This window comes from Malurus melanocephalus, unplaced genomic scaffold, assembly GCF_030028575.1.
Source record: "Malurus melanocephalus ecotype Western Australia unplaced genomic scaffold, MMel_1.1 scaffold_33, whole genome shotgun sequence".
In the NCBI taxonomy this organism is placed as follows: Eukaryota; Metazoa; Chordata; class Aves; order Passeriformes; family Maluridae; genus Malurus; species Malurus melanocephalus.
In genome coordinates, this window is record NW_026623265.1 from 1,463,179 (window position 1) to 1,476,376 (window position 13,198).

Sequence of the window (13,198 nt, forward strand, 5' to 3'; positions counted from 1 at the left end):
TGAGTCAGAGAAACCAGAGCTCATGAAATTTCAAAGAACCAACAACATGACAGGATTTTTTGGTGAGTCTTAGCTCTCAGTTAACAAAAAAGGTAGCTTTCTAGTGTGACAAATTAGTTTAACAATATTTTACACATGGAACATTAATCACTCTAGAGTGTTTTTGAGAGATATTCTCATGAAAGCTGACCTAAAACACTTTCTCAAAATCAAAAATGCTCCCCATAGATCTGTCATAATATGGGATGTACAGTATCTTTTCTTCACAGTTATGTCTCCTTTTATTAAAAAAAAAAAACCATTGTATTTAATGTTATGAAAACTGCTGAGTCTCAAAGACAAGCATTAGCTTTTAAATGCATCAAGAATTACATTCAAAAGATGGTTACTGATGCGTTCATTTAATCAAGTCTACAGACCCCKCTCAACAAGCAGTTCTCATGTTTGAAGAACAAAACTGTACTTGTAGTATAAAGACCTACAGAGCAATAAAATCAAAATAGCAGTGCACAGTCCTGAGAACAAATAGAGGCAATTTATATTGTGGTTCAGTTTTCTTTTCAGCTAAATAATGAGAAAGAAGGGATTGGGGAAATCTTGAAACCTCATGAGCCTCAAGCAGAATTTTGCCTTCTTGCAAATTAAAACCAATTCTTTTGATGAAATGTACTTTTCACTTCTTACTCTAGAAAGACTGGAGAGTCATGGTAAAGTCCTGAAAATATGAATGTTAAATTGTCACAGAGGCTCTTCCCAAGAGTACGAACACCTTATTTGGATGCATGTGTGTATGAGTATACACAAATATGTATTTCATAAATAAAAATACACATAAAAGACAAACATTATGATATAAAGAATGTTAAATCATAACCACAGATATCCTAGCCATAGTTCAGAGATAGTTAGCTTCTGGGAAGCCATAACCCATCATTTTTCCAATCAAGTTGTGTATACAAGTAAGAATATCTGGATAATTCTCTTATTAACCAGAGTAATCAAAGGTTGAATATCTTAGAATGAAAAAAAAAAAAAAAAAAATCAATCAGTATGGATGCTTTGAATTGATGGAAAATGCAAAGCAAACATGTTTAAGCAACAAAGCTAAATAAGCCTTACCAGCATTTGTTAACTCTAGGCATTAAGGTGTCCCCACTTGGCTCTGGATGGACGTTAATTTATCTGCTGAAGTATAGCTACTACATGATGTTATAGAGCAAGCTGATACAAAATATGGGCATGTGTCCTGACAGTGGCAGCATTAAAGACAGCTGCATGTAGAGGTTGAGAATATGCAGTCCATGGCTTTAGCACTAACTGCAGCACTTGTCAAAAATGCTTTGTTACTTTCAAGCCCAACAGAAACCCATTAATTAGCTACATAGACTCCAAAGCTACTGCAAAACAAATGAGGCCCATGTGGCAGCCAAAGCCCAGGGCAGATGCACACCAGTGCCTCACACCCACACAGGTCTAACATGGTGGATGAGAGACTACAGCCACTCAGTCCTGCCTGCCCACATCACATTCCCAGGCTCTGGCTGCTGAGGGTACCTAAAGTCACCAGTGCTAGCTCTGCAGGCTGAGGGCCCACCTCTAAGTCTAATGGAGACCAGGTAGCAAACCTGCCTCAGGACCTGCCCTAGCACCCAAATAAAAAATTAAAATAAAATTTAAAAATGCTGCATCTTGTAGCATTGCCTTAAATTGTCCCCGCTGGAACCAAGTTGGCTTTGCATCCCTCCTTTTGCCACAGTTAGTTTTGGCTTTTGAGCATGAGCATACTGATTGGTGAGACAATAGTCTCCATGCACACACTGATTATTGATTTACAGGCTGATTTACTTTGGACCACTCCCGATTAGGCATGGAAAAAGAAAGACTAACACTTTGCTTACTACGCAACATAAAGAAATTGGCTGYGTATATTTGTTTCACTTTTAGAGAAAAACATCTGCTTTCAAAGGAATACAAGAATACCCATACAGGAAGCTTAAAATAAGCAAAGCTGCTTAATTGTACTATCACGAACAGAACACTGACCTGTAACATGCATCTGGATACAACACCTTCAGGTACCTCTGGAAACTTCTGCCGCAGGTCATGTAAAACCTGAATATCAATTTGTGGGCTTCCTTGGGCCATTCGTATATTGCCTGGGCAGGATTGTTTTTCAACAGGCAGTTTTAGGCCTTAGTAAAGGGAGTACTCATCTCTTCTGCCCCAGCATTTTCTGGAAGAGAAAGGAAAGCCTTGAGATATCAAAAGCAGGGATTTTTGATGCAACAAAAGAACACCCCACAAAAAACTGAAATACACACACAAAACCCCTTTTCAATTATGCAATATTAGTCTGTATTTTATGCTGATGATTTCCCATGCAACACCTGGGGCTAAGTAATTGTCTTTCACACGCTCAAAATCTTGAAAATGGTGCATTTATACACACATCTCGGGATCTGTTTCCTTCTTTGTTTTTATACTGACATTAAAAAATACATTAAAAATAAACCTGATTTATCAAAGTATTAATGGGTTTAAGAACAGCATTTTTACTTATTTTAAACACAACTGAACATGAAGTAGTCCATATCAAATATAGGAAAATAGTGCTCATTCAGCTTTTGAATGTACCTGCATTTTTACTGTTACCATTATTGTTTTAGTTTGCTGTCAGAATATTGTGGATAGAAGTTCAATGTCTCTAAGTTTCAGAATTTACTAGCAATTGTCTACTTGGTTTTCACCCAATATCAATATACTTCAGAATATTCTGAGACTAGAAGGTAAGAACGCTGTAACAAATTAGGCTTCTTCAACTAACTCTGCTTCTCCTTTGAAGGAAATTATGAAGAGCTATGAAGAAGATTATTTCACAATCACCCAATCAACATATTTATACAAGTTATCTGTCCAGACCATATGATATTCTACAGGCTTTTACCACAAAGAATTTCTACCAATAAGTCTTGAAAGAATGCACCTGTGTGTTAAGCAATGCAATTGTATCTTCTCATATACGCTAATATTATGAATAAATGTGACCATATGATTTATAAAGCCCTGAAGTAGTCAACTCTAATGTACATTTACCCCTTAAATTAGCTAATCTTATTCAAGCATCTCCATGAATTTTATTAATTTTCTCCATGGCAGCAGCAGAGCAATTAAAAAAGTTACTTAGTCCATGCCTCATTAACAATACACTTATGTTACTTCTTCAATGGTTTACAGGACTAGACTAATATGAGAAGTGACAAAACGCTATAGATCTTGCACCTTCTTTTAAGCAATTTTTAAGAAAAACACTGTTCAAATTAWACAATAAACAATTACATAATTTATCAAAAACTGTACTGCAATACTTCCCTAATTAAAATTCAATTCTGACAAGATCACAGCAGGCCTGCAAAAATAGATGATTTTATTAATAATAAGAAAGCTGGTTTGCCTTAGTTCAGTATCAAATGCCATTTTTCCACCCCTCTCCTACTCAGTGATCTGTAAAATTTCCTGTTAAATAGTTAATCCCCTCTCAGTCCTCCTAAGACCGCTTAATTTTTTTCCCAATTCCTCTAACCTACATTAAAGCAATCCATTTCACAATATGCTCTATCATTTTCAGAACAGTAAATTCTATGATCTCCTTCTCAAGTTTCCTGTACAGTATTAAAATTTTGCATTTACTCTTTACTTGAGTTTTATCATATCAGCAAAAAAGCACCTTCACAGCTGTTACAGCAAAATCTCCATGGAAAGAGACAAAAGTAGTCTTTTTAAAAAATAACAGAGAATAAATTAAGAAAACCAGTATTTAAAACCATGAGAACTCTCCACATTTTCCCCCCAGTGCTTCATTTCAATAAAATATTTTGTATTCTAGCTCATTTTTCAGCATCTGAAGTCTTGATAGAACACACAATGACCACAATTTGCATTTATTACTCCAAAACAGCAAAGTATCATAACAATTACCTTAATTTTCACTGAAGTGCTACAGAAAACTTGTCTGCATCTTTGTGCGACAAAAAAATAGCTTATAGGTCATCATTCAATGCTTGCAAAGTCCAATTATTTGTTGGTAGCATACAAAACCTAGGAGACTGCTTATTCTTATTTTTTCTACTCTACTTTTAAGTTCTGCTGGCTTAGCATCACGCAGATGCATGTGGGCAGTATCATTTAACTAAATTTTGTATGTGTGCATCAAGTGTGTCAATGAGGCAAAATATGATCACATTTACTGTATTATGGGAGGAAATAAACCAAAGGAGCTCTGCTCCCCCTATCTTAATTCAGAGAAATATACTCCCAACATAAAATGCAAAAAGGCTTTTTTTTTTTCCCTCAGTTTCAATTACAATAGGCAACTACCATGGCTTCACTCACAATGTAACATATGAAAAACATACCACATTAATATGAACATCTCGTTCCAATCATCACTTCAATAAGAAAAACCCACTAAATAGCTCAAAGATCAATAAACTCAAATTAACCTTAAGGAAGACTTAAGTGACAGGCCATAAGGCCTCTTGAGGCCCCTCCAGTAAAGACAGATGAAAAGGTTTTTTCCAATTGTTGATTTTATAAAGAAACAACAAAAAGGACTCAGTATCCATCTCCAGAGGCAAACAGAAAAGAGCTGAAAGTTACTTTGACAGATGCAAGCCTAACAGACACACAACACTGTAGTCAGCCATGGAACTCAGGATTCAGCAGCAGGACATCAGAATATTGTTAGAAAGTTACATATACCAGTGGAAAAGAAAAGGCATGAATTCAAGAATGAACAGCCAAAACTGCCAGTAAATACTGTAGAAGAAAAGGGTACCAACAGGAGGCAAAGAAAACTGCTGGCAACCATGTTCTGGTTTCATTCAGGGACTCTGGCATAAAAGCAAAGGTAATACAGTATTACAGCAGTAATCAGAAAAATCTATTCAAGAAATTAGTGGAAGAAAGAAAATTCAGCACTGATGACTCAAAAACAACTCTTCCTAAAATCATTAATATCAGAGTTTAATTGCAAAGAAAAATGTTTAAGCATTGGAGTACGCTACAATAAAAAGTTATTCTTCTGGCTATTTTGAAAAAAAAACCAAAACCCTTCAATGTGACTTTATAATGTTGAAGAGAGACAGAGATCCMAGGGCTCATTTATGCCAGAAATACTAAGTAACCAGAAGAATTAATTAACTGGTCTTTTGAAAGAGCATTGGCAAGATCCCCAGACAACTTCAAAGGCCTGGCAATTGTATCATGATGGAGCTCCTGTTGAAGCTTTTTTCTGTGAAAACCATTGAAACCAAGTAAACAATGTGTCATCTTCCAAAGACTACTCAGAACCATGAGTATGAGACACAAAATAAACTGCCTCTCTTGTTTACTAAAATATTCAAAGACAACTGAATGTGAAATATGGTTCAGATGCCAAACACCAGGTCATTATAGTACTGGACAAATGCTAGCTAAATGTAAAATTTTTCAAGTCTCCTTTCTTCTGCCACAGCACACATTTAACATATGAGAGACAATTCTTCAATACAAACCCTAACTTAGTATCACACCAACTTTCCACAAAATACTTAAAAAGCAAGTGCTCTTCAGAGTAAATTCTGCTAAAATGGATTTTACGAAATAATTAAACTTCAAAAAATCTAAACAAAGAAGCTGACAGACTAGAATGTTATCCGCACTTCCTGTTCATTACTAATTCTTTCCCACTGCAACTTTACATACAATCCATGCCACAAGAAATATCAAAAGTAATTGTGCAGATGTTATCATAACTGCTGTACTGAATAATTCCAGTTGAAGTTATGATGCACTCATAATAACTGAAGTCTCATTTATAGTCAGCTACCATTCTGGAAACAACCTTTGTGAGTTCAAGAGAGCAGCTTTTGAAAATAGGCACAATACTGCCACAGTAATCAGCATACCCTTCACCTTCTCCAAGCTTGAATCAATGCAGCCTTTCTATTTCCCTTGTTACTTCACGTACATCTAATAAGTAAATTGCTCATACTTTTCTGTGGTTTTACTCTGATCATATCTGATCTGTATTTTACCCACCTGGCTAAAATGCTATAGAAGTAATCTATCTAAAAGCTTATTTTAAAAACCTGGCTGCACATATTTCTAGGAGAGTGAATGCAGAAACATGAGAACATTTTCTTGTAGCATTAATGGTGCAGGTTACAGACATTACAGCAGTCTTTTTATGCACAATGACAGGAAATCAGATGCAGCAAGCCTGGTAGACTCTGCTAAAACAGATAAGAATRGCAGCAGAAACAGACAAGCAATTATAAAGATGACTGAAAAAACAAAACCCAACAAAAAAAAAAAAAACCACAACCGAAAAAAGAAACCACCCAACCCCTTTATGCTTACCTCAAGCTCCTTTATCCGGACTAAGAAGCTCCCCAATTCTCCCAACTACGCATCTGTGCATCAGACAACTCAAAAAAAGGAAAAATTATCTTCTCCCCTTGTCACTCCATGCTTTCATGAGCAATACCTTCTACCCTCCCCCATACATTCAGCTACACTTTTTCCTGTTATCTTATCCTAACACCKATCCAGGCACCCAGCTAACAAATATTAAGAAACTTCTATGGGCCAGACTTCAATTCTGATGTTTCACTCCAATAATTCAACTAAAGGCTAATCTTAGGTCACTTTCCATCGATGGTTTCTTTACACTGAATTGCCTGAATGACAAAGTATAGCTGATATTAATATTGCTAGCATTTCTTTCATCTTTCTTTCAAAAACGTAATTTCCTCTGCAATCTACAAGACTGGCAATCAYATTATAAATATATGAATCTCTATCCATAGACTCCTTCTGAGCAGGATATCCATTCCTCTGACAGTAACAAGCATTGCAAGCTCGTTGCCAGTGTACACTTACGTGTTAACATTCTCCTTAGAGAATGTTAGAATTAGAAGCATATTTTTGTATCTCTTTTTTTACTGGAACAAAAATAAAAATCAGACAATAAATCCCAGATTCTTCTCTTACAATCTATCCCTCCAACATGTCAATTTCTACACCTGATCTTCCTTTTCTTCCTCACTGATAACTCACTCTCTTGTTAACCATACGATTAGAAACTTCCACTGTATGTGTGCCTAGGAAATGGAGGGGGAAAAAAAAGGGATACCAATGCATTTAAGGCCAACTGTCCTTAAATAAATTGTTTCCTAGCTACACACAGGACTGCACATTTTTAACTATGTCACTGACAATTTGTAGGAAGGAAAAAAGAAAAAACCAAGGGTAACAAAACCAAAATTGTATGATTCTCTGAGAAACTACAACACAAAAAACATTTAGAAATTAAACAGCAAGAAACAATGAAATTCTCTTCTCCCCAATCTAACCGTAACAGACTTTTTCTGAAAGCCTACATGAAACCAAACATCAGACAGCTTGAACACACACTTGTTTTCTTCAAATTAAAATTCTGAGTAATTTTTGTAAGAGAAAAAAATACAGAAACAAGAATATTCTATCAGTGAGTCCCATATTCTTTCTGCAAAAGAGATTAAGTAGTAAAACGACAGAATCTAAAAGCTTGCACTAATATCCCTGATGCTTTATATGCATATTTTAAAGTGTGAGAACTGGATGATGGAAACAGGTTTATTAAATATTCCTAGTAGAATTTAATTGTTCTAATATATTACTCAGCTTTTCCATGGCTAATTTGAACCATCTCAACAGCTCTTCACCGATATCTCTGCGTAAAGAATAATATTATCAAAASCAGATGTTATACTTCACTCACTACCATCCATCTCTTAAAAAAAAAAAATAAATGCAGTCCATCACAGTTAAGTTTCCCATCTCATCCTCAACCTACTACAGAGCAATACTTCCTYGTAACTGCTTGCCAGGTTTCTACTCTGCATTGTTCTGAATCCAAAAAAGAACATAAAGAATATAAATATGATTCCATTGCATGACCTTAAAACTGAAAAAATCAGAATTGCAAGTAAGAATCARTAAGAAATGTCCCCGAACACATTACTGAACTGGATCAAACCAAAATATTTCTATCGCATAACTAATGATGAGCAAGGTCAGAGGAAAATGGCAAACTCTGAACAGCTGAAATAAATAATCTCTTCCTATGGAAAATTTATTTTACATGACCATACCTGGAAGCAATTCCTACCTTGAAGCACAACTTGCTGTTTTTTCTTCTTCCAAATTAATCTCAAAGAGTAATTTCCAGAAATTTTTATTTAACACATTTTATAATGTCTTTTAAACTCCTGGCCTGAATAACGATGTATTGTAACGGGTCCCACAGTAAAAGTGCGCACACATAAAACATTTAAAGAGGTTTAATCTGTCAGGTATTTCCTTGGAAACTATGAGCAGTTACACAATTTCTTTTTCAAGGGAAATTAGTTAGTTGGGGTTGCACAGTTTTTTAAAAATTTACTCAATAGGAAAAAAAAATTTTTGCTTTGTTTGACTGYGAACTGTTTTAATTCTTGCTAGTTCAGTCATGCTAATGTACACATTAAGGGATTCTATTAATGGATTTTGTGTAAGTTTGGTCTGGATATTTTTTCCCCTTCTCTTAGAGAACTAATTGAAAAACAAAGCCACCTTCCTTTACCACAGGTCATTCTGTGCACTCTACCAAAGCAGAGCTAACCTTTTCATAGCTCAGCAATACAGTGATAAATATAAACATATACAAAATAAATATAAAAGCATCTTAAAAAATGAGGTTTCTCACATCATGATAAAAATATCCTCAGGAATATGGTTTAACTAGAGAAAAATCTAGCAGTTATTGAGCTTGCCTCAAGCTACTGTTAAGAGCTGACAGTTTGAGATTCAACCTGTACTCCTTGCACAGTATGCTAACAACAGAAATCTGGATCTGAAAGCTTTGAAATTTGTAAAAAGGGTTTGAATTAATTTAGACTGGAGAGGAACTAGAGGTGAGGAAAGAATAACACCTCTAAGACAGCTGAGAAGCTGTTTCCAATTCTTCCTACATTTATTCTCCAAGACACACCCAAATGTTCAAGAGAGTTCTCATGTGCTCTCCTGTCCACACAGTTCTCACAAAACCCCTAAAAGCTCAAAATCACAGCTTAGCCTTTGGATGAAGAAGAGAACATACTAGTCCCCCTGAACGACATTAATCTCATCAATTTTAAATTACATCCAGAATAGAAAATTAATCAATTTGAAATTATATTTGGAGTAGAAAATCCTTGGTATACTATTTTTCTTCATTTCTATTGGATAAATACAGTGAAAGGGCAACTAATTGCTATCAAATAGCCAATGATTTATTAGGCATTCAAATTAATCTGAAAATAGGGGCTCTACCCATTACATTACACTGGAAACATATGTGAATACAAAAATCAAAATTTTTGAGTGCCAGGAGTATCTTAAATACAGTACTTTATGAAACTCAGTATTTTATGAAATACAGWAATTTATGAAATACAGTAATTTATGAAAGAATTTAAAGTCTCAGAATGTTATCTTTTTGAAGCATTTTCTTCACCTTAGAAGCAACCATATGTTTTTTACTTGTCATGCAAAACCTGTTTCACAGCAATTTAAGGATATCATACAGAAATGAAGTACACAAAGCAAAAATTGCATGACATAATCCAGACAGGGTATTTTTGTTAATTATATTCATGAACTCCACAGTAACTCTAAATTCTGCCTGCATTAAGATTCGGGTCTTTACATTCTTCACGTCGGCTTTATCTCGGCAATTCCCCCTTTTTCTATGCATCTACATATTTGCTTCATTTGTCAGCTTCCCAATGAATGAAAAATCCATTGTTAATTCATAGGAAGACCAAGTATTCATCTTCACATCCCCAGCTATCAGGCTTCTTCCACAGATGAACAATATGAGAAAGCTTTCAAGTACAGTTTTCCCCTTTTGCATTACTTAATTTCTGCTATGGCTGCAGTGTAAAGCTCCCATAAAGGTAATCCTCTACGAACTCCCTCGAGTCAAAAGCATGTACTGCTATTTTGAAGAGTGCACACTATTTCCAGTGCAACTGTTCTAAGAGTTAAAGGCAGAGAAAAAAAACTAAGACAATAAAAATGCCAATCAGAGAAGGAGGCAGGAAAACCACACCTATATGACCAGCCCTAATTTCAAAATCTTGAAAAAGTAACTGAAAACAATGACAGTGACAGTCTACACAGAAACATGATTAAACATTATTTTTTCTTAAGCAGCATGACTATATCTCCTTTAAAATCTGATGTTGATTGATGACTGACAAAAAGATTCAAAAGCTTCCTAAAATTAAACATTAATTTTAAACAACCAGTTTAAATCTAACTAAATGCTATATCTCTCAAAGATTCTATGATCACAATGTGCACTACCATAAGAATACAAATATCCTACTGAGTCAAAGAAGGGTCATTTAAGCTCAGTGTTGTCTGCAAGAATGGCAACAAAAAGCAATACTCAGGAAGAACAAGTAAGCCTAAGCCTTTTTTGAGTACATTCCTCTCATTCTCTCTGCACATGTGATTGAGGAAACTTGAAAGCAGTGCCCTGCCTATTCTCTTTACAGACCCATTGATGATGTGTTCATTAAATTGCTCTTCTTAACCTACTGAAATTATCTGCTYCTCCAATACACTCTGGCAAGTAACTCCAGAAGTCTACTACTTTGTGCATTTAGAAATAAAAAATAAATCAAAAATTTTTCCTTACACTCTTCTCAAACTTCTTGTCTTCTAAGTGCTGAATGCTACACAGTTCCAAGTTGCAGGATTTTGTAATAGTTCTGCATTCCCCACCTGCATGAATTTGCTAGCTTGACTCATTTATTCTCCTTCAGTCTTCACCTCCCCAAACTGTTAAGTCTGTCTTCTAAATGCCTCTTTGAAAGGCAAGAGCTGTGCCTTGATTAAAAAAATAAAATAAAATAATATCTTCTCACTACCTCCTCTAACACCAATATATACTCCCTGAAATACAGGGACTGTAGCCCTCAGTACTCAAGGGGAGGGCTCACCAGGGCTTTACACACGAACAAGATGATASTACCATTTTTTATGTCCTCAGTATCTTTCTGATGATGACCAATACCTCTGTGGGCTTCTCCACCTGTTCCTGAACATTGCACCAAAAGTTTCACATAACTCATCATAAATCCAAGACTGCTCCCCTCAGTTGCAATATGTTATGAATATAGCACCTGTAAGCCTGGCCAGGCTAATTACACACCACAAGAAGACATACTGGAATGTTAATAACCTATTCCTATCCCTTTCTCCAACCTATGCCTTTCCTTCTCCATATCTACTACTTTAAACATCATTCACTGTGCAAGTTTCAAACATTTTCCAGTGTTGTACTACATCTTAATTGGTTGAACAGAAGATAACTTGGTAAAAGCTGCAACAGAATGAAGAAGMAGAGCCACAGTCAACCAACTCCAGTACACCTCAGAGTCAAGAGAAGGTTAAGCTTGTGATACTAAGCCTGTTGTACCTGCTAGCCACGACCACAGTAACAAGTACAGTAACAAGCGTTATTTTGTTTCTTGCTATGCCCCTTACTGTGCCTCTAATCACCACATTACACACAGAACAATTCTAAAAGCTGGCTCTTAGATGGCTCCACAGTAGTTTGTAAAGTTACAGGTTTTGTATTTGAGTAGTCCAAATCACTTCCTTGAGGAAGTTGCCCCCCAAAAGCTGCAAATGTTCAGGGAACTTGCCAGTAACCTACTGCCAACAGCAGCAATAAAAAGCATGTGAGTGACAAGTTCTTTGAATAGCTATAGGAACCTCTACAAAAGCTGACACTGGGCCAAAGGGGATTGCCCTGCAGCCTAAGCGCACAGAAACTCACCTCAAAACCTCTTGGCTCCAAACACCCTTTTCAATAGTATGAAAACACATTCCAATGAGACCCGAATCTGCAGAGCTTGCAGACTTGTGGCTCCACCGATGAAAACCACAGTTCAGCATGACTGACTGCTCCAGAGCTGTCAATTTGAACTCGAGTCACTAGTCCCACTGCAGTTTCACTGAACCCAGGGAAGATTCAGCTTACACTTGCTAAGCTCATATTTCATTTAAAAATCTTCAGATAAATGAAACAGACATTTGATGAAATAAGAATCACAACTTGTAGCAATCTAGATATTTAGCAGTAGTTTTTGATAGTGATTTCCCAATTTAAAAACAAAACAAGACAGCACACACACCAGATATCAAACCATCAGCAAGAGACTGATGCATGATTATTACTGAAGAGCCATCATGGAACATCAACATGTAGGAGTGGGCACACAGGAAGGACATGATGCTTTTTGTTCTTAGATCACATGACCAGGAATATCTCTGGATTCTTCTATTCAAAATTATACATTAACAATTTGTTTTTAGAAAATGGGAATATGATTTAGAGAAATGAATTTAGATAAGAGCAACTTGAAATTTAACCAAGCACAAAGACTCGCAAATCCACACTGAAATACTTAAGTAAAGAACAGCTGCTGGGTTTCATACTTAAACTTCACAAGCTTTAATTCTAAAGAGAACAGCAAGAAGTGTCACTGCTTCAATTGAGAAAGTGTACTTTCAACACTACACCCTTCCCAATGACTCAGGAGGCTGTACCAGAGAAACACAAATGCAACTGGTTTGAAACTAATCTATCCATTGAAAGATTTACCCATTGAAAAAAAAACCCTTCAATTTCATTATTATATTGTCAATTCAATGATGAAAGAATCCAAAAAGCTAAGTTAATGCATAAATGCTAAGATGAAGAAATGCTAAGTTACATGCATAATATATAATGATTTTGTTCTCATTTATGACATACAATTGTTGAATGCAAAATTATCCTGTTGTCACATTTCCACAACAGTAGGAAGACTGACAGAGAACTTTGTGCCATTTTAGTTATGTTCCCATTGACAGCATTATTGTATTTCTTTAAAATTCACATGAGAACAGAAACAAGACAAGCCCTGTTGTGCCATGTTTTAACAGCTTGCCAGGTAGTTAAATTTCTGAAATGTATTTTGGGTTATTCAGTTCASAGCAGGAAGCTCTGGAAAGCCTCTGTATCAAGGCAAATAGATGAACTTCAGCAGTTAAATACAGAAGCCAACAACAGCATTACAAATCTCAGAGCTTGCATCAT

General features: G+C 35.7%; 1 protein-coding gene across 2 annotated transcripts in view; it reads right to left on the reverse strand.

Annotated features, from left to right (window-relative positions):
- TAB2 (TGF-beta activated kinase 1 (MAP3K7) binding protein 2) overlaps nucleotides 1-13,198 on the reverse strand; it is a 60,800-nt gene that overhangs the window by 18,223 nt on the left and 29,379 nt on the right. For both annotated transcript variants that reach the window (XM_057363989.1, XM_057363990.1), the window contains exon 2: nucleotides 2,044-2,233. In XM_057363989.1, coding sequence (XP_057219972.1) covers nucleotides 2,044-2,145 — 102 coding nt within the window. In that variant the 5' untranslated portion in view covers nucleotides 2,146-2,233. The remainder of the gene's footprint in view (nucleotides 1-2,043; nucleotides 2,234-13,198) is intronic.